General features: G+C 39.8%; 1 protein-coding gene across 2 annotated transcripts in view; it reads left to right on the top strand.

Annotated features, from left to right (window-relative positions):
• Positions 1–23611, top strand: part of Znf385d (zinc finger protein 385D) — a 323542-nt gene that overhangs the window by 62684 nt on the left and 237247 nt on the right. For both annotated transcript variants that reach the window (XM_048355949.1, XM_048355950.1), the window contains exon 2: positions 10806–10948. In XM_048355949.1, coding sequence (XP_048211906.1) covers positions 10806–10948 — 143 coding nt within the window. The remainder of the gene's footprint in view (positions 1–10805; positions 10949–23611) is intronic.

The raw sequence follows: 23611 nt of genomic DNA, 5'->3' as shown, positions 1-23611 counted from the left end.
ACAGAAATAGAGGTGTCTCTCAATGTGGTGAAATGCTATTCTTGAGCAAAAACAAAACTCAGGGAAAGCACCCAGGCACTGAATTCAAAACCCAAGACAGAATAAGAAAAAAAAATCCATATTGGGACATTGAATGATCTAAGGAGATATTTATATCATCAAGTTTAGTAGAATTAGCAATGAGGTAAATTTATTTCTACTTTACTGTTCCGAACATGCAAAGTGAAAGGTAGATCTGAATGAATAAATAAATCAATGTAGGGCTGGGAATATGGCCTAGTGGTAAAGTGCTCGCCTCGTAAATAAATCAATGTAAACAATAAAATTCTGATATCTTTGGATGAAGGCATTGTACTTGGTAGGCCCAATCTATATACAATCTATAATAAACATGTAAAATTGTTCCTTGAATAATCCTCAGCCTTTTAGTAAATATTGATTTGATTTGGCAAATTTAATTTGACTAACTGAAACTCACTTTTTGTTTATATGGTTTTATTTTTTCCACTGTTTTTCATCAAAATAATGTCAATCTCTAAATAAACACGGATCTAATATTGATATTAGATTCTGAATGCAGAACGTTTGGTACCAAATCCTGGCTCAATCACTTACTGTGTGAATGTGTGAGTTGTTGAGCATTTGTTTCACTCTCCAATCACTCCATTCCCCTATTTTACATGCTATTAAAGATCAAAGCACTGACTAACAACACCCAACACTGCCCACTGCATAGAAGTAGAAATGTTTCTTTTATGCTTGCAGAAATAAAAGGCTTGGCTTTACAGCAGAGAATTTATATTTTAAAATGAAATTCATGTTTTAAGAAATCTGTGCTGAAAAAGATGTTAATAAAATATTTTTAAATAGAATGTTTAATGTTTGGATTATTTATCTAAAGATAGAAACTAATAATGCACATTTAATTGGACTTTTTAGTGTTCCTCAGCTTTTAGCAATTAATTCAAATAAACCCTCTGGCTGTTGATTGTCCGCATTTCCAGTTCTTAGAGGAACATGCAGGCTTTGAAAAGGGAGCCATTTATTTGGGGTCTAAGAGAAGAAGGGTGGAAAATCACAGTAGGCTATAATCCAGAGTAAAAAAAATTACATTTTCCCATTCTTTAATACTAGTTGCTGACTGTCATGAAAATTTCTAGGCAAAGTCTTATGATTCATTTCTTATGAGGCAGGTAAAACAAAGGCATTTGCAATAGATAGCTGAAAGCCTCTTACCCTGGCACTCATAGGATCCTTCTCCAGCCTTTCCCAGGCACCAGAAATGATCATGATGAGCATTGCTAAGTTAACTGAGGGATTTGGGGGCTGGGAATATGGCTTGGTGGTAGAGTGCTTGTCTAGCATGCATGAAACCATAGGTTTGATTTCTCAGTACCTCACCAACAGAAAAAGCCAGAAGTGGTGCTGTGGCTCAAGTGGTATAGTGCTAGCCCTGAACAAAAAGAAGCCAGGGACAGTGCTCAGGCCCTGATTTCAAGCCTCAGGACTGACCAAAAAAAAAAAAAGTAACAAACATTCTACTTTCCCTCTAGGGAAGATTGGATGATATCAGTGTTTTGGTTTGTGTTAGGACAATCAATGAAAGTAACAGAGAAGACAATGCTACAGAGAATTTCCTTCCTAGATTCTTTCCCAGATGAGTTTTTGTGTGCATAGAATTTGAGGGTTAGGCCAAGTAGCTAACATATGTAATTCCAACTCATTGGGAGGATGAGATTGGATGAAAATTTAAGGCTAGCCTAATATATACATATGTGTGTGTGTGTGTGTGTGTGTGTGTGTGTATGTATGTGTGTGTGAGAGAGAGATACAGAGAGAGAGAGAGAGGGAGAGAGAGACAGACAGACAGACAGAGAGATGGATTCCTATCTCAATACCCAAAGTTAAATATGTTAGTATTTTTCTATAATCTCTCCTACACAGGAGAAATAAGTAAGGGAATCATAGTCTGAAGTCAGCCTGGAAAATACATGAGATCTTATTTGAAAAATAAAGCTAAAAGTGTTGAAAGAATGGCTTAAGAGTTGCAGCACTTGTCTAAATAAGATCAAATTTCCGTGTTGAAACCTCCGTGCAGCCAAAAAAACCCCAACAGCAACACCAAAAACAAACAAACAAACAAACAAACAAACAAACAAACAAACGAAAAGCACATGAATAACTAGTTAATTAAAATGTAATGAAAAAAGAATTTAGAGAAGTAGAATAATTCTGTGCAGAAGTATGTAGGTGTGTTTTCTCTCATAGGTAAATACCAGGTGGAATCACTGACCTTGAACTGGGATAAATGGTGTGGAATTAGTGTTTCTAGCATTGTAATCTAGTTTCCTCTACTCACACACTCATTCTCACCTTCTTGCATCCTGGAATAAAGAGCAGACCCTGAGAAGGGAGATAGAGGGGCTTGTCCTCACCTGATCAGACTTTAATACTGAGTTGACCTGCCAGGAGCAGATCCCTAAGCCATCCAAGAACTTCATCTGGAGTAGAGGTGCTGAATTCTTTCCAAAGTCTTCTAGGTGAATGAATAGTCCCACACAAGGGGAAATAGCTTAAAAAATACACAAACAACAATAATAATAATAAACCTGACCAAATCACACTCAATTCAAACTTCATCTCCAAATGAGTTTCTAATTCTATTGTTCCATTGGGAAGAATGCTAAAACAAATACAAACTGGATAGAGATTTGGGTCACGGGCATAGGAAAATAAAGTCCATAAGCTATCCTAGGCAAAGAGTTGAAAATAAGATCAGCATTAAGCTACCATTGTAATCTTCAGAGCACAGTCTTGGGTACTCAAGTATTTGAGGAAACTCAACAACTGCATATTAGTTATTCTGGTTTGACAAGTAAATGTGAAAGAATGTGAATTGGGGGTTTTTGCAACACTTTTGGTGTGATGTTCATGCCTTTTTTTGCCAGTCCTGGGGCTTGGACTCAGGGCCTGACCACTGTCCCTAGCTTCTTTTTGGTCAAGGCTAGCACTCTCCACTTGAGCCACAGTGCACCTCTGGCTTTTTCTATATATGTGGTGCTGAGGAATCAAACCCAGGTCCTTATGTGTGAGAGTCAAGCCAGGGACAGTGCTCAGGCCCTGAGTTCAAAGCCCAGGACTGTCCAAAAAAAAAAATTTAAGCCTTTTGAATACTATTATTACCTGTACCACTCTATTGTGGAATAATTAACAGAAAAATGTTTTCCTTATCTAATTATTGCCTAGTGATTACCCTCAATATAGATAAGTGAATATATTTCAATGTGAATAGCTACAGAATTCCGTACATTTTTGTTACTATATATGTATATGTTCGGGCTGGGAATATGGCCTAGTGGCAAGAGTGCTTGCCTCGTATATATGTATATGTTCACATATGTATTTAAACATTTTGCATATATATACTTGATTTACAATATTATGAATGTATATTATATACAAAATACATCATTTTATATACATATGAATAGTATATATGTATAGTTTATATATGTATATACATTTCATAATTCATGTATATATACCACATATGTATAATTTGCATATATCAATATATTACTATGCAGAAATTTAAGTATGAAGAAACTGGTAAGTGTAAGAAATATTAAAAATAGCAAAGAGATTGTTTTTCTCAAAAGAAAATCAGGGATTTCTGCCACTTTCTATAAATAATACGTACTTAGATAAATATGCATATATATTTAGATATACACGGACATAATAACAGTTCCTAATCATACCCTGGGATGCATATTTATTTACTTATTTATTTTTGCCAGTCCTGTGATTTGAACTCAAAGCCTGGGTGCTGTCCCTGAGCTTCCTTTGCTCAAGGTTAGCACCCTACCACTTGAGCCCCAGCACCATTTCTGGCCTTTTCTGTTTACGTGGTACTGAGGAATCAAACACAGGTCTTAATGCATGCTAAGCAAGCACTCTACCACTAAGCTACACTCCCAGCCTGGGAAGTATGTTTAATAGCTGTCAGCTCTGATCACTTTGAACTTCAGTTGCCATCTGGGACACTGGGATGTTTAAATAGTAGAGGAAGGTTAAATCTAAGACTAAGGCAAAATTGTTGCACACTCTGTCCATGACTGTTGGATGAAGTTGGAATAGATCAAGTGGAAGAGGTGAAAGTTAAATGTATTATAGAAAGATATTACTACATTCCCAAGTAGTATTTCAAAATATTCATTTACAAAGAGGTACTTTGCTGGAAGCATTCTTGGGAAATCAACCTAGACAAAGGTACGAAGTTGAAAGGACAGTGAGTCTCTTGACTGTTTCCAGAGGACCTGGACAGCTGGTGCGTTCATTAAGAAGTAGATGTCTCACTGAGTTAGCACCCGCTGGAGACACTTGGCTAGGCACTTCCTATGCAGCAAGTTTCACAGGCCAACTCTGCCTTCCATTCCTATTTATCTCTGTAAATTATTAAAGCAGCACTTGCAGGGGAAGGAAGTTGGGTTTGAACTGAGGGCCTCATACTTGGCTTGCTTGCACCTTCAGAGTCATGCTGTTTTGCTGGTTAATTGTGGATAGATCCTCATGAAATTTTCTACCCAGGTTGACTTACAGCTGAGATCCTCCATGGCTCCTAGCTAGGACTGCAGAGGGGAACCACCAGCACCGAGCCAAAGCAGTACATTTAAATTTACATTTCAAACTGGTTTTTAAAATGTGTAAACTAGTTAAGTGACTGTTGGTTTCTCTGTCTCTACTAACAAGTACTGAGAAACTGGTTACTCCAGTATTTCTTTTTTCAAGTTCATGAAGTAGTACTTTTGGTAACACATAGTTACCTTGTAATAGAGCAAAGTGATATAGTTAACTATTTGCAGCTATATTTGTAAATATCCACTAACAGAAATGAATGACAGAAAAGGAGGAAGGTGGCTGTAGTGTCTATGATTACTAGACTTGATTTATTTCATTACTGCCATTATATAATACCTTAATCAATGCTAGTAAGTATTTTGTCCTCACTGTTAATTGATCTGTTAACAAATTTGCTATGAAAACCTAGGAGCTGCTTTGAAATCTGATGAATTAAAATTTATTTTGTTAAAACTGTGGATTAGACCACACATAGGAGTGCATGTTTGTAATCCTAGCACTCTGGAAGCTGAGACAGGAGGATCGTGATTTTAGACCAGATAAAACTGTATAGTAAGAGCCTGTCTCAAAAAAGAAAAGTGAATCTGCATCAATTAAAAATTTACAGGGGCTGGGGATATAGCCTAGTGGCAAGAGTGCCTGCCTCAGATACACGAGGCCCTAGGTTCGATTCCCCAGCACCACATATACAGAAAACGGCCAGAAGCGGCGCTGTGGCTCAAGTGGCAGAGTGCTAGCCTTGAGCGGGAAGAAGCCAGGGACAGTGCTCAGGCCCTGAGTCCAAGGCCCAGGACTGGCCAAAAAAAAAAAAAAAAATTTACAGGCCCTTACATGTGGAAGCAAGATTTAGCTTACAAACTCCTAAGTAAAAAAATTGAGTGATAGGAAAATGTATTCAAATTTATTAACCAAAACATGGTACATTAAAGGCAGATCTCAACTACTGTAATTCTTTAAAAATCCAAATCAAAGTTCAGCAAAATACAACACCAGGAAGCAGGTACTCAAAAAGTATGTAGGGTGGGGGAGTTCAAGGGAAAAAAGGTAGATGAATGAAGAGAAGAGGGGGGAAAATGCAGACAAGAATTCAATATATCCTATGAAATTAAAGAAGAGTAAAGGAACGAGTGGAGAGGGGAAGGGAGGGACAATGTTGAAAGGGATGGCACTGATCAAAATACATTGTATTCATAAACTGTTTTGTTAACAATTGTTTTGTACAACTACTTAAAGATAATAATAAAAAAGAATATCGAAATGGGAAAAAAAATTTACAGGCTATAAAATATGTGGCACTTGGCACTTGACATGAAGTCTCAAGTACAGAGCTTGTGACTTTATATCTTTTGTCTTCTCATTTCCATAGATATATGGAATTGTTTTTCTCAAACTAAGAAATTTAATATTTCCACAGCATAGCATTGCAATGAATGAAGCAATACTTTTGGTAAATGTTAATAATAAAATGGGTCTCTCACCTATAGAAATGTCTACCAAATTATTAGACATTTTATATTATTATTATTGAGGGAATTTTGATAAATATTTTTTAAATCATATGTCTTCGATAGGTATGAATACATTATAAAAAATTTTAGATATAGTCACTGTTTTTTTATTTTGGTACCATGTGTCTTGTATATATGCTTATCAAATTTAGGGAAGGGAAAGAATAACAATACGGTGAAACAAAGGACAAAGTAAAACAAATGCAAAAGTGATACTCAAGACACTAGATTGGAAATGAACTTTACATCTTGGGTGGAGAGGAATCGAGGAGGGAAAGTGGGAGAAGAAATGTTTTCATTACTTAGGTAAATGTAACCCCTCTGTACATCATCTTTACAACAAAATTAAATCAAATTTTTAAAAATTAAATCAAAGTTTTAGATATAAAACATATCTAAAATGTTTCTACTCAGTAGATGAAAGAGATTTTTTAAATTATACTTAAGTAATTGTACAAAGTAATTGCATGCAAAGCAGTTTGTGAATTCAACGTATCTTGATCAATGCCAGTCCTTTCAACATTCTCACCCATCCTTTTCTGACCTACCCCTTCCCTGACTCTTCTTAATCTTACTGGATTCTTATCTGTGTTACCCATCTTCCCTTCCTCATTTGTGTATGCCTTTCTCCTTGACCCTACTTTATCCCTTCCAAGTATTCACTTCTTTGTGCTGTATTTTGCTGATCTTTGATTTTGGCGCTCTAAGAAAATACACAATTTGAGTTCTCTTTTGAATCTACTATATTTCTGTTAATAAAACTATGTACACTTGCAACCCACTTAACCTATTTATTTATGAGTTTGTAAGCTAAATCTAGCTTTGCTATATAAGAGGACACATGGATCCTTTGTCTCTCTGGTCCCGTCTTACTTCACTTCACATGTTTTCCAAGTCTTTTCCATCTCTTTACAAATGTAGCAATATCTTTTATTTTCTTTATTATCTTTAAGTAGGTGTACAAAGGAGTCACCATTTAACAAAGCAGCTTATGAATATAATGTATCCTGATTGATGTCCTCCCTTTCAGCAGTCTCACCCACCCTCCTCTACCCACTCCCTCCCTCCCTCTTCTTAATTTTGTCTTAATTTTCCTTAATACATTGTCTTCTATGCTGCAATTATCTGCCCCTTCTTCTCTGCTTCATTTGTCTACCCTACTTCTTTGAGGAGCACTCCCCCCTATTTGGGGAGCTTGAACTTGGGACCTCATGCTCATTTAGCTTGCTTGGCTGGTGCTCTACAACTTGAGCCATGCTTCCATTTGGCTTCTTGTTAGTTAATTGGAAGCTAGAATCTCACCAATTGTTCCTCCTGGGCTGTCTTTGAACCATGATCATTTGGACTGCAGCCTCTTGTATAGCTAGGACTTCAGGAGTGAGCCGGCAGTACCCACCTTGGAGCATATTTTAGCGTACTTTGTAGATGAGACCTTACATTTGGAAATTTTGAACGTGCACTATTTGAAAATTGTATTCTTTTTTTCTGAGAATACATGGATTGACAAAACTGAAACTAATCCAGAGTTTGAAAGGAAAAAAAAATTATTAGTTAGAAACAGCTTCTAAGAGGTAGCTTTAATTTTATGCCTCAATATCAGTGCAATAGATTTAAAACAGAAATTTTAAGATAAAATAATATAGGGTTTCATTTAGACATATGAATGTTATACCTTGGTGTCACAAATCAAGTGATTTTGGAACTGGACTCTGAGACTTTGTTAGGAGGTGGTTTGGGAAACATCAACTGTGAAAAATGAGGAATATAGAATTGAAAAGAGGATCCAGGTGCTGGTGGTTCATGTTTATAATCTTAAATTCTCAGGAAATTGAGACTTGAAGGATTGAGGTTTGAAGCCAGCCTGGGCTAAAAGTCTGTTAGACTGCACTTCCAAAATAATCAGCATAAAACAGTTCAGGATGCATGGCTCCAGTAACACAGCACCTTCTGAGCAAGCATTAACAGCCTGTTATTGAAGGGGGTGAGGGGGATTACACTTCAGTTTAGTCACAATTGGGCCTCAGTTGCTCCTAGTTCGTACTTGGAGCAGTGGAAGTGAGAGAAAAATTCAGAGTGCTCTGTCCCTGAGGCAAGGAAATAAATGTATCACCCCTTATTTTAATCTCCTATTATTGCTTGTGTCAGCAAAACATCTTACTTCAGAGACTCACCTTGGATGCCTTTTGTTTGTCTCGGGGTGATTTAGAAAAAGGATCTTAGGTGAGGACCATCAACCACTTATCTCCAAGCAGCTGGGAGAATGAATCCATCTGTCCCAGAAACAAGTCTGTGTAGCACAATTCAGCACCTGCTACACCTATAATTTAATAGCAAGTTCCTAGTTGGGAAGAGTGGGGCCCCAAAATTTTCCTCAACTTCCCAAAGTGTTAATGAATCTTGTATGATCATTTTGTACTTTATAAATGAAATTCCTTTTGTCAGAGGGCCTTCAATTACGCGTATAAATCTATGTAAATGATATACTTATCCTGGAGAAGAGAAGAGAGAAATCAAATTGACACCTTGCAATCAAATCAACATATTTCACTCTTTGTGTTTTACTTTGCACTAGATGTTAAAAAATGTGTGAATTTAACAGTTTAGAATATCATGAACCTGACAAAGACTTAAGATGAACTAATTGTAGAATTTGTTCCAGCTCAATTGCATTCTTGTAACTACACATATGGAAACAGCAGAAACAGTGTAAAGGTTTATTAATTTATGATTTCTCTACATAATGTGTTTTTAGCCCTTATTTATATTGGGGATCATAAGGTCAAACATAATGATGGATGTATTTTATAAATATCTTCATATGAAAATAAAATAATTTAGAATTAGTGACTGATGCTCACTCTATTTTGTACACATGATAAAATCATATCCTTCATTTTTAATCCAAACTTTATTTTATTTCTCAGTTTTCTAAAGAGATACAACAATTTTATTTTGAATCTTTAACTTTTTATTGAAGGGAAACTTTGAGCAATACAGTATTACTCAGGACAAGTCTATCATTGAAATTTTATGGATGCTCTCTGTAGAAAAGGTTATGCACCCACACTCAATCCACAACCAGGTGGACAATAAAATAACTTTATGGTAGACTCTGGTAAACGTAGACTTGCTATATTTTGCTTTTATCTCTGTTTATTTGAACATCTGTCTTCTATTTGCCTCGTACTAACTTGTTTGTTTTTTAAGTGGTTTGCTGATTTGAACTTTAGTTGTTGATCTTTCACTTGAAGAGTTTTTTGTTTTGCTTTGTTTTTAAAGAAGGAAGTTAAAACAAGGAGAAAAAAAATACTGTTTTGTTAATTTGGCTCCAACTGATTTTATACCTGGTGGCAAGGCAGCTTATGGTTCTTACATGTGTGGTTAATTAAATTCTGTACTGATGGCTTTTGTTTCAGGTGTTCAGTCATTCACCTTGTTAGTGGATCCTCTGCCCAATACCATTATATTTGTCACTGGAGAGTCATTTCTGAATGTTTACTTTGTGTATCTGGTCTGGTGGAGGGCAGGTCAGGGAGGGAGAGGCACAGAACCACATACAGTGTCTTCCATCATTCACCAAAAATTGTTTGCTGTGAAAGAGGAAACACTCCCATTGCACTTAGTGTTCCTAATGCTTCTTGGGTTCTCACCAGTGACTTTTTACAGTCTATTGCTTGCCCCTCAGGTTAGAAGAATATTGACATATTTTAAGTTCCCAATGATTCAAACAGCTTTTAATTAACAGCAGGTTGATATTTTGGAATATTTTCAAAATATGAGAGACTGAACAGAGAAGTTAAGCTTCCATCCTTCCAGGGTCTGAGTGTGATGGGCTCCTCAAGCAGAGGCAGCTCCAGCCAGGTGTTCTCTTATAAGCAGCTGTGTGCAAAGGGGGTGCATTTTTTGGTGTTCTGATCTCACTGCCTGTTGATTGGTGCCTATCTAAAGTGTCACCAACTGGGCACTTTGTAGAGGCAATCAAATTTCTATATACTCAAAGCTACAGGGGTTCTGGATAACACAGGGTTGCTGGACTTGTAGCACTGGGTTTATGGATCATAATCTTCAAGTTTCCAAGGCAGTGAATTGTCTGTGCTTGTGGTTAAGTTTCTTATCTCTGCCAGATTACACATCATCTTACTGGCAGAGTTTTGAACTGGTGAAAAAGAACAGGCAGGTATGTATGTATGTATGTATGTATGTATGTATGTATGTACGTACGTATGTATTTTTTTGTTTTGCAAACATCCACTCCAATTTGAAGCATATTCTGAACAGGTGAATTTTCAAAGAAAGATGACCAAGCAATGATGGAGGTGTTGCTTTTGGAATTCAGAGATTTCGTTTGCAGGTTTATTGCTGACCCCATCTGGACAGTGAAACAAAAACTGGCTGGGAGTTTGAATTATTGACTGCTGATTCCATAACCAGATAGTTGTGATCCAAGGAAAAATTGCAGCTGTGTATTTAGAGGTAAATCTGTTCACTGGCCAGTTCCCAGTTTAATGCAGTGGACTCCATGTCTTATTTTTTACAGTGAACGACAAAGCTGATGTTTTGGTTTCTGAAGAAATTAGAGTGCTTTTTGTTGTTGTTGTTGTTTGCTTTTTTCTATGGCCATGTCCCTGATTGCTCCCTTTACTCTCATCTTCACAGGTGGTACATGCCAGAGTCCTGCTCTCCCAGCCCTGGTCCGTCCACCAGCTCCCCCTTTGCAACCATCGCTGGATATAAAACCATTTCTTTCTTTTCCACTTGACACGACAGCTGCGGTCAACCTCTTCCCAAATTTTAATGCAGTAAGTACTAACAGCCAAACTTGTATCTGCCAGAGTAGTAATAGGTACTGGGCCATCTTAAGGCACTGGGGTGATTTAATCACTGCTTCTTTTTTCTGAGACTTATTCCATGGATTCTCTGGAAATCATGATGAAGTCACTTGTCTGCCTGGTTGTATGTCCCCAGAGCCAAACATTTTAAAGGGAAATGAAAAGAGGGTCCCTTGTTTGTTTTTATTAGTGGTTGTGATATCTCTTGCTTTTGGTGATACCAACATTTCCATCATTTTGTTGAAACATGTCAGATTGAAGTTTAGCAAATTTACTAGAGAAAATGTTAAAAATTCATGTCGATAGCTAACAAACTATTTTTTCAAGCTGAGGCTAGTTTGATTTTTAAATCTGAGTTACCTAATTTAATGAAGAGAATACTAATATGAACATAATCAATTTCTTGGATCCAGTACTTCATCCTAACTTAGAACAACTCAGGGTTCTGGTAATAACTATTTTAACATTGTTTTTCCTTCTTGCTGAGCCATAGTTGAATTGAGTATATCTGAAACTACTTTATTTCTTTGGGCTTTGTCAACAGCCTTCTTGGCATAAGTTCAAGTACAAGTTCAATTGTTTCCCCTCCCCCGCCAACCATTTTCACTGACTTTATAATAAGCTGCAAGATCATCATATTCATTGTAATTCTTTTTTATGTAAGTATTTTAAGATGGAAATTGAAAGAAGGGCTGAAAAGGTTAGGAGCATTTAAGTGACAGATTTTGTAAATATCATCTGATTCAGCTTTCAGCACTTGTTACAATGCCAGTCTGAGCTTACCAATGACAGGATATATCAACCCAACCAAAGCAAAGAGGATTAATATGAGAGGTCACTGAGTGCCCAGTGATCTAAATAACATTGCTTTCTTATTGCAACATTTTACTCCCATGATGGTTTTTAAAAGAAAAAAAGTCAGCCCACAATTAAACTGTTCTTCAGAGGAGAGAAACAGGATTTTATTTTTCACTTCTCACAGGGACTTTGGAGGTACATGAGTGAAGCAAGTCATTGCTAAAAAGCAATGGAATAAAATGGTTAGTTTGTTTGATGTAGGGGAAACTGGAGGAAAAAAATTAAGAATATTGTTTGAAATGGTTAAGAGAGAAAACAGAACATCCTAAAGAATATATGTACAAAATACAGGTTTCTAATCCTAGGTTTCATGAAAACTAGAGAAAAATTTGCTACCAAATTCTGCAGGTTCATTCATATTCTAACACATTGCAGAAAGTGTTCATTAAAAATCTATATTTGTGGTGAGTTACTTAGGGTCTTTTAAATATAGAATCATATCATCTGCAAATACGGATAATATGATTCTTTTACTATTTGAATTTCTTTTTCCTCCTCTTATTTTATTGTTCTTGCTAGGAATTCCAATATTATATTGAATAAGAGTGCAGATAATGGAAACCATTGTCTGATCTTGAGTTTAAAAGAAATATTTCTTTCTCCATGTAATATGATATTATCTATAGGTTTATCTTTCATAAGCTTTATTATTTTGAAATTTATGCCTTTTATTCAGTTTCTTCAGAGACTTTTATCATAAAGTGATGTTGAATTTTCTGCATGCATTGAGAAAACCATATTATTTTTGTCCTTGATTCCCTTTATGTGCTGTATTACACTTACTGGTTTGCGTACAACTAATTATCCATGTATCCCTAGAATAAAACCAACTTTCTCATAGTGAATTGTCTCTTTAGAAAGTTGTTTGCAAGTGTTTTATTGGCAATTTTTGTATCTATATTCATGGAAGAAAATATTCTACAATTTTTTTGCTGTCTTCATAGGGTTTTGGTATCAGGACAATCTTCATTGTATGAGCTCATAGAATTTCCCTTTCTGTTTTACAGAAGTGTTTGAGGAGTACTAGTGTTAGTCTTTAGGGTCTGATAATGTTTGGCAGTGGATATATCCAATTCTTAACCCTTAACTACTGCTCAATTTCATTGCTTGCTACTGATCTATTTAAGTGGTTTATGTCCTCTTATTTTAAATTTGGTGAGTCAAATATATTTAAAAATATATTACTTTCTTCCATAGATAACAGTTAATCAATATGTATGTTTTCAAAATATTTCCTAATGCTGTTTTGGATTTTAAGGAATATGCTGTGGTATTTCCTTTCATTTCTAATTCTATTAATTTGGTATTTTTCTCTTCTTCTTTTGCTTATTTGACTAAGGGTTTATGGATCTCATTTAAATTTTCAAAAAAATGGACACTTTGTTTTGTAAAGTCTGTATGTACTTTTAGTCACCATTTCATTGATTTCTAATTATTATTTGTTGGTCATGGGGCTTGAACTCTGGATCTGGGCACTGTGCCTGAACTCTTCAACTCAAGGTTATCACTCTACCACTTTAGCCACAGCACCTCTCTGTTTTTTTTCGTGGATAATTGGAGATATGAGTCTCAAGCACTTTTCTCCCTAGGCTGGCTTTGAACTATGATCCTCAGATCTCAGCCTCTGCAGTACCTAGAATTATATGCTTGAGCCATGGGCACCCAGCTCTAATTATTTTTTTTAAAACCTATTACTTTTGAGTCTTGACTTGTGTGTGTGTGTGTGTGTGTGTGTGTGTGTGTGTGTGTATTTTCTTAATTTAGTAATTGGTTGTAGACATCTGCAATGTTTCCATGACTTGGATGTTGAACCGTGCTGCAATTAACATGGGTATAAAAGGTTCCATTTTCACACCCTAACTTACCGTGTTTTGCATAATGCCCCAAAATGGTGTTGGTGGATCATATGGTTGTTCTTCTTTTAGGTTTGGTGGAATCCAATGATGATATCCATAATAGTTGGACTAATTTCCATTCCAAGCAATAGAGAATTAGAGTTGCACGTATCCACATCTTTGACAGCATTTGTGGTTTGTGTTCTTGTATTTTTGCCATGTCCTTTGCAGTCTGGAAAGTTGAGCATTTCTTCACGTGTTTATGGATCATTTGTTCATTTATTAATTAGGTTATCCATAATTTTGAGATTTAGTTTCTTTATATCTTGTTGTATATTCTGTTAATTAGAACCTTGTCACAAATATCACTAGTATAGATCTCCAACTAAGTTGCCCTAAAGCTAATCTGATGTATGTGTGTATGTGTGTGTATATCTTTATATATGCATACATGTAGATAGACAGATAAGGAAGATAAGATAGGTAGATAAGGAAAATCAGAGAAAAAGTTTTATTCACAATAGCATCAAAAATACTTAGAAATAAATTTAACTAGGGAGATGAAAGACATCTGTAACAAAAGTTACAAAGCCTCGGTGAAAGAAACTCAAGAATAAATCAGAAGATAGAAAGACCGCCTTGGCTCATGAATGGATATAACTAATATGGTGAAAATGGATATACCAATGAAATCATGGCAAATTCAATGCAGTGACCATCAAAGTCCAAATGTGGAAGTGGATTGATCCTGAAGTTCATATGGAAATATAAGACTTTAAATATCACAAAGACTTCTAAACAAAGAGAACAATGCTGAAGTTATCAAAATACTGTGCTTCAACTTATATGACAGAGCCATAGTAACAAATATTATAGTATTGACGCAAAATCAGTCTCAAGCATCAATGGAACAGAAGACAAATATATATATATATATATATATATTAAGGAAAAGGACATACTCTTCAACAAATGGTGGGAAAACTGGTTATTTACTTGCGGAAAATATCTCATCTGGTACAAAATAAACCACACAAATGTACCAAAGATAGTCATGTAAAACCTGAAAGTTTAAAACTGCTCCAGGAGAAATTTGGAGATAAATGGAAAGATATAGCCATAAGCAATTATTTTTTGAATGGGAATCTAATATGATGAACAAAAGCAAGAATTGAAAAGTGGGATTCTATCAAATTGACAAGCATCTGCATAACAAAGGAATTAATTAACACAATAAAGAAACAGCCCATAGAATGAAGGAAAATATTTGTCATCTATTCACCAGATAACCTGTAATATTCGGAATGTAAAAGGAGCTCAGGAAAAAAGTTCAAAAGAACAAATTATTCAATCATTAAATGAGCTGATGAATTTAACTGATAGTTCTCAGAAGAAATGTCAGTGGTTAATACATGAAGTTATTTAACATAGCCATAAGGAAATACAAATCAAATTACACTGAGATTCTCACTTCAGTCATAAAAGAAATAAATTTATGTCATTTGGGGATGTGAAGGGGAATCAGAAAGGGTGGGACAAAGAGTGAACCAATGCAACAGTGACATTCACTAGACATAATGTAGGAAATGAACTTAACAACTGGGAGGGGGCAGGAATTGGGGGAGAGGAAATGGGAGAAAATAAAGGACAAGAAGGGGGTAACACTGTTCAAAAAGAAATGTGCTCATTATCTTACAAACATGTAACCCCTCTGTACATCACCTTTACAATAATTTTTAAAAGTAATATAAAAAAGAAAACAACCAAGAAATACCTCTGAGGATGGAGAGGCAAAGATCTCACATACATTGTTGGTGAAAATGGAAACCATTGTGGAAATTAGGATGCAGGTTCATCTGAATACTGAGACCTAACTTAACACTCTCTATACCCTACTTGGACACATATATCTAAGTGTATATCAGTTTATGAGACAAATAACTCCACACTTATATTTACCTTTGCGCTACTCACAATAGCAAAGGGGCTAAGTACCCAACAACTAACTGATGAATGGATCTAGAAGACATGTTATATACTTCATGCAATATTATTCAGCCATGAACAAGAACAAAATTACATTATTTGCAGAAAAATGGATGGAATTGGTAAATCATCAGAGTGAATGAGATAAACCAGACTCACAAACCAAAAATCACATTCTCACACATGTGAAAACTATACCTAAAATGATGATGATAATCAGATTGTGATGTGATGGTAATGGGACATGTGTATACAAAGGAAACTGGTAGAGATTTGCAGACAAGAGGAGGCAGAAGGAGCATATGCCAGGGGGAAAAGAGGATTGAAGTGTATTATACATATACACATGAAGGTGGCAAATTGAACCCCCCCAAAATAGTGTTTGATATAGTGGAAAAACAAGGACCAGGGACTAAAGAAATAGGAGACAGGAGTGAACTTGCTTAAAGAACACTGCATACAGAGTACCTACAGAGTTATCTACAATATCTGTAGAAGTATTACAAAGAAACCCCTAAGGACTATTGATGTATACCACCACCACCCCAAAAAAAAGACCAAAGAGAAAAAGTAAAAGAATTATTTGATTAAATAAGCCTAACTTGGTTTATGTCCTCAGAAAGTCACAAAGGGCTTGTAATACTTTTGTTAAAAAATGGAATTTTCAATGAAGCAAAACTTTTGGTGCCTCTCTACCTCATATCGTTAAGAAGATATGCCCAAATTTTCTCTGAAATAGAATGAAGTGATTCTAAGGAGAGCAGTAAGACGTTTTTAAGCATGAAACAAGCAAAAATGTTATTTTACATAGATTTTGTAAATTGAAATGATAAGTGGTGCATGGTGATGCACATATGTTATCCTAGCACTTTGGAGGATGAGGCAGGAACATTGTGAATTTTAATCCTACTAAGACCATACCTCAAAAACAAAACAACACACACACATATGTATGTGTGTTCTTTCAGGAAACTATATGTACCTATAGAAGCACACAAACATAAATATGTATATATGTAAATATATATAAATACATCTATTACTTTCTGTCTCACATGGCTTTGAAACCACTGAATGACATGACATAAATAGTTTTTGTGTTATGCCAATCCTGGGGCTTGAACTAAGGTCCTGTGCACTGTCTCTGGCTTCTTTTTGGGCAAGGCTAGCACTCTACCACTTGAGCTACAGCGCCACTTCTGGCCTTTACTGTTTTATGTGGTGCTGAGGAATCAAACTCAGGGCTACATGCATGCTAGGCAAGCAATCTACCACTAAGCCACATTCCTAGCCCATAAATAATTTTTTTGTGAGAGAGAAAATCATGACATTGAAGGGAGATAAAGCAACAAGATCCTACTTGGAGAATGTAATGTGCTTGTGTTTTCTAAACCTCCTGACCCTACTGAAATGTATAGCTCATTGGATACTCCTATGTATTTCCTTAGTCCTCACCTCCATTAAAAGGTCTCTTCTCATGTGCATAAGAATATCTAAATTTAAAGTGAGTATAATGTTCTTGGAGAGTTTACCAGTGGTGTCCAACTTACATAGATCTAACCTTAATTCAATATCATTGTTCCATTCTTTGCTGAAAAATCAATGAGTTACACGATTTGTCCACATATTCCATGAAGACCAGAAAACTGGCTCCTTATTTATATGGAATAATAGGCTACTGAATTTCTTTAGCGCACATCCAAATAGAACTTACATAATCTTTGCATAGTTGGGTCCCTCCACATAAACGAAGTATATTTAGTGTGCAAGACTCAAGACCAAGAGAGGGGGCGATGAAGATATGCTGACAGTGGGTGTTTACTCCCATCTCCCGGGCCCTGGAGCCCAGCGTGGGCCTTTGACAGCTTAGGAGATGAAGCTTGTAGACAGTGCTTGTGCTCACTGTAGACAAGAAATGGCGATGAGGGTCCCAGATGGACTATGGAAATGGAGATGGTAACCGTGATACTTGCATTACACGGAGGTAAATGGGTGCAGATCATGACCCATTCATCATGGACCCACGGCCTGGCTGGGCCACTAGTATCTGTGTGACCATCTGAAGGATGTGGGGCTCAAACGTTGCTGTGACCCTGCCACTCACCCTCAGCACGCACGCGCACTTCCTCTGGGGCACGTGGGAGGTGACGTCACAAAGGACAAGCTGGTCAGTGCGTCCTCAGCTACCATAGGAGAAGGAGGGAGAGATAGCTGTCGCCACTTCTCCGTTATTTAGCTGATAGTTTGCACACGGTTCGCTGTAATGGCAAACGTTCTCAGTAAATTATATGAACACCTGTGCGGCCTCACCTTCCCTAGGTGGGTTTCCAGCACAGGACCTGGGCCTGCACGCTGCCCTGTTTGTGGGAAGGCCATCCTGAATCGCAGGCAGGTAGCCCCCTCATCCAGTCAGCCCAGAGCCCTTAAGAGGAGGTGCCCTCTGCCAGAGGGCCCCACCCCAGGGGATGACCCTTCGGGATCTCCAGAGCATTCGCGAAAAAGACCTTCGCTAATGCTACCACCTGGAGATTCGGGGCTGGAATTCGCCAGAAGCCCGAGCACCCCTTCATGTCAGCTGGGATCCTCGCTTCAAATTTCCACTCCTAAGACCCCTGCTCAACTTGAAGAGCGAAAATCACCATATGATGTCCCTCTTCCTGACCCCAGGGGCACAGAGGTCAAAGGCCTTGAAGACCCAGACGGTGAGTTAAAAATTCTGGAAGCGCATAAGGGAGAAGCCCAAGGGAGGGGACCGCCTAGCCATGGAGCAATGGCACTTGGCAGTTGGGTGACCATCAGAAGAGACTTCACTCTCAGTGGACACTGCCCTAGTCCCCATCAGGGAATTGTTCCCAATGTTGAAAGAGATGAAAAGGTGCTTGTGTCTCCTGTAGGTACCCCGTCTCATGGCTGTGACATCCCCACCTCACAAAGCTCCATCGTGGACACGCTGGACAACAACGAACTCCAGAATGGCTCACATTCCCAGGAGTCAGGTGAGGTGGTGGAGGGCCAAAAGCCCACAGCAAGCCCACCACCAGACTCCCAGGAGTCAGGTGAGGTGGTGGAGGACCAAAATTCCACAGCAAGTCCACCACCAGACTCCCAGGAGTCAGGTGAGGTGGTGGAGGACCAAAAGTCCACAGCAAGTCCACCACCAGACTCCCAGGAGTCAGGTGAGGTGGTGGAGGGCCAAAAGCCCACAGCAAGTCCACCACCAGACTCTCAGAAGTCAGGTGAAGTGGTGGAGGGCCACAAGCCCACAGCAAGTCCACCAACAGACTCCCAGAAGTCAGGTGAAGTGGTGGAGGGCCACAAGCCCACAGCAAGTCCACCACCAGACTCCCAGGAGTCAGCAAAGGGAGTGGTAGGGGAAAAGCCCAAAGATCTTCCACATCCAGATTCCCAGGAGTCCATGAATATGGTGGACTATAAAAGGCACAGAGCTAGTCGGCCTCCTAGAGCATCCAAAAGGAAAGCAACCTTGCCATCGGTGCTTCCTTTGCCACAGATTCAGCCAGTGCCAATACAATGGGGTCGCACTGAGCTTCCCCTACCTCCTAAACTTCCATGCGTAGTCATGGGGAATGACTTGGACATTTGTAAAACTATTCAGCACACTAAAAGTAATGACTGTGAGAAAAAAGGCTCAGGGAAGAGAACAGAAGTGACATCTGGCAGTGTCCTCCACACTGCCTCCTCTGTTCCCCAACCTGAGGCAGGGGCTTGTGTCTTGCTGCCCCTGCCTACCTGTACTTCAAAGATTCCGGCTCTTCCCAACACCACTAATGTGGAAGAGCAGGCTGCTGTGACCAACACTGTGTCAGCACCCTCATCTAATGCTAAAGAGGGTCGGACACCTAAATTCCTCAGTTCTCCTTTGGCACGTACTGCAGACCTTCTTCCTTCCGGTACAACTGCTTCTAATTTTGCAGTGCTACAAAATAAGGATGAAGGCTATGATCATTTAATACGAAATGCAAACCCCTCTAATTCTCTCTCTCAATCTACTCCCCTGGATCATCACCCTTTCCCCTGCAAAAATGAATCCCCCACTCCAATGTGTGTAGATTCCCCTCCTCTTTCCTTTCCTACCCTTCCTGTAGTTCCACCACCCAATAATTTGAACTCTACCAGCAATGATTTGACTACACTCACCCCCAGCATATCCTCTCATTTGACCACGAAGCCAGACACAGATGATGACATTGTTCATATGGATACCACGCCTCCTTCTGAGGCAATCATTTTTACATCTCCCACAGTCTCCAGCAGTGATACCTGTGCATTTACCCAGGTACCTGATGGCCAACAGCAGGGAAACTTCCTGAATGGAACAGTACCAATCAACCCACCAGGACCTCCCCCAAATCCATTATCCCAGGTCCCTGGTAGCCTGCAACAAGGGCCCTTGATGAATGGGCTGGTGCCCACCAGCCCACCCATACCCCACCACTACCCATTTCCCCAGGTGCTTGGCAATCTGCATCAGGGTTCTGTCACGATGGGTCCAGTCCCCTCCAACCCCCTTGCATCATACCCCCTTTCATTACCCCAAGGGCCCTGTAGCTTGTCCCAGGGTCATCATCCTCTGAATGGCCAGGTACCCAGCAGTGCACCTATACCCAACCCCTGTCCAGATCCCCAGATTGGATGCGGCATGTCCCAGGGGCAGTTAATTATGGGCCCAGACCCCACTTCACTTCTTACACCCTACACCTATCCAGTTCTCCAAATGCCCTATAGCCTTCACCAGGGGCAACATGGGATGGGGCTAGCCCCCACCAACCCACCTCCACCCAGGATGTACTGTCCTTCACAACCCGTGGTCCCTCAAAATCTTCATGGGGACAACAATGCCATCTCTTCTGTGCAACAGCAGCACGCAGTGCCACCCAGCGGCACCACTTCAAGCATTCCAGACTCCACCATACCTCCTCTACCCTACACCAATCCAGTTTCCCAAATGCCCTATAGCCTGCACCAGGGGCAACTTGGGATGGGGCCAGCCCCCACCAACCCACCTCCACCAAGGACGTCCTGTCCTTCACAACCCTTGGTCCCTCAAAACCATCATGGGGACACCAATGCCATCCCTGCTGTGCAACAGCAGCACACAGTGCCACCCACCGGCACCATTTTGAGCATTCCAGACGCCCAAAATCAGTTTTTCCAGTCCCAGCCCATTCAGGGACCAGGCCCAACTAATGGCCATCGGCCCAGTGCCAGTACCCTTCTGAACCCCACAGTAGGGGTTTTCAATGGACAATATGACAACACTTTTTCTCAGAGCCTTCCAGCAGCCCTACCAACACCAGCTGGTGGCCTACCTTCTCTGCCAATGCAGCTAACTAATGATAGCATCGTGCACTCAGGACATATGGGCATGACAGCGCTGTCGTCTTCAGTGTACCCACCCAGGGTGCCTAATCCTCCCCAAGCATTGGTCCCTCAGAATGATACTCAGACCAACAATGTCATCCCTGCTGGGCAACCTCAGCACAGTGCCTCTGTTCCCACATGCAATGCTTCTTCGATCCTTCCCAACGTGGGCCAAGCAATGGCTCCCATTCCTGGAAGTGGTGACTCCCCACCAAATAAACCATCCATGGATGATGATATTAATATGGACACAACACCTCCTTCAGAGGTGTCAATCCTTCCATCTCTTCCAGTCCTGACAAACAACCAACCTGCCTTAAATCAAGCCCCTCCTGCTCCTAGCCATATGCCACAGAGTGGCACCACATCCAGCCTGAAAGACTCCAACAATCAGTTTACACAGGCCCAGGCTACTCAGGGAGCTAGTCTCAATTCTGGCCATCCATCCAATACAGGTGCCCTTCCTCAACCCAAATTAGGGATTTACAGTGGACAACCTGACATCAATTTTTCTCTGAGCCAGCCAGCAGCCCTACCAACAACAGCTGTTGCTGTGACTGCTCCTCCAACGCAGCTTGATGATGATGATGATGTCATCATGGTACCAGTAACTATGGAAATTTCTGTGTCTCAAATGTTATCATCCCAAACGTCCTATACTTCTCAATCTTTAATCCCGCAAAATGATCCTTGGAACACCAATGTGATCCCTGTTGTGCAGCAACAGCACAGTGCCTCTGTTTCCACATGTACTGCTCCCTCAGTCCTTCCCAACATGGGCCAAGCAATTGCTCCCCTTCTTGGAAGTGGTGCTTCCCCTGCAGCTAAACCATCCACGGATGATGGTAATCAGATAGATAAAAAGTCACCTTCAGGGGTGTCACACTATCCATCTCCTCCGGTCTTGACAAACAACTATTCTGTATTGAACCCAGCACCTCCCCCTCCTGGCCATGTGCCACAGGGTGGCACTATTTCCAGCATGCAGGACTCCAGCAATCAGTTTTTGCAGTCCCAGCCCGGGCAGGGACCAAGCCCCAATACTGACCAGCAGTGCAGTACAGTACCCCTTCCTTACCCCACACCAGGAGTCGTCGATGGACAATCAGACAATTTCTCTCTGAGCTATCCAGCAGCCCTACCAATACCAGCTGTTGGCCTAACTGCTCCTCCAATGCAGCCACCCAACGATAGCATCATGCAATCAGGACATATGACCATGACAGCACCCTTGTCAGGAGTGAATCCTCACGGGGTGCCCAATCCATCCCAGGCATTGGTCTCTCAAAATGATCCAGGGACCACCAATGTGATCCCTGTTTCTCAGCAGCCTTACAGTGCCTCTGTTTCTACACATACCACTGCTTTGCTCCTTCCCAACACCGGCCCAGCCATTGGCCCCATTTCTGGAAGGGAAGCTTTCCCACAAACTCAGCCATCCATGGACAATAATAATATGATGTATACAATGCCTCCTTTAGAGGCATCAGTCTTTCCGTCTCCTCCAATGATGACAAACAACCACTCTGCATTGATCCAGGCCCCTCCTGCTTCTGACCATGTGCCCCACAGTGGCACTACTTCCAGCATGCAAGATTCTAACAACCAATTTTCACAATCCCAGACAATGCAGGGACCAAGTCCCAATACAGGACATCAGTCCAGTACAGGAGTCCATCCTCATCCTACATTAGGAGTCTTCAATGGACAGTCTGATAATTTCTTGAATAGACAGTCTGATAATAATTTCTCTCCGAGCTATCAAATATCCCTACCAACACCAGCTGTTGGCCTGACTGTGCCTGCAATGCAGTCACCTAATGATACCATTATGCAATCAGGACAAGGGGCCATGACCATGGTGCCTGGGCCTGCAGTGAACTCTGCCATTACTCCCCAGCAGGCTTTTTGTAGCAACTCAAATGGTGTTTTTTGCACTGCTACACCACCAACTTCTAGCATAAAAACCACCAGACGAAAAGGCTCTGGTGAGACAAATTCATCCTTGAACCAAGCCCATTCTGCAAAATCACCCAGAACGGGAAATGGTGACGCATTAAATGCAAGACAAATGGGATTTCAAACGGCTACCAAATGCATGCGCTACAAAGCTAAAGCATACAAGGGCTGCCGAAGGCAGAGGTGAATCCTAGAACATTCAACTTTCTAACAGGACTCAGAGATTCTGTTAATTTCTCCTCCTTAACCCAAGCCTATATCTGCAGCATGATTTCTGTAGGCAGGACATTCCAGTAAAGAGCACTGATGGCTGTTTGTGCTTCACCAGTCAACTTCACTGGCTTGAGGACCAGCTTGACTCAACCAAGAGCTGCGCTAGTTTTTTGAAGCCCCACATCTTGCAAGATGACAAGATACTTACTTACAGGTGTCGCCTACTATAAATAGTGCTACCACTATTTATTGCAATATCCCTATCTTTCCCTAGTTCAATAAAACTCCAGTCCTTGTTAATAAATGAAATTTAAAATTATTTGGTAAAAATTAAATGATTTGTCCGTCTCTTCCTTTGAGCTTTATATCATCAAACTTTGGAGGTTCTACAGGATTAGAA

Source organism: Perognathus longimembris, chromosome 10 (genome assembly GCF_023159225.1).
Source record: "Perognathus longimembris pacificus isolate PPM17 chromosome 10, ASM2315922v1, whole genome shotgun sequence".
NCBI lineage: Eukaryota > Metazoa > Chordata > Mammalia > Rodentia > Heteromyidae > Perognathus > Perognathus longimembris.
Note: the sequence above shows the minus strand (reverse complement) of the source record. Positions and strands in the feature narration are given on the sequence as shown.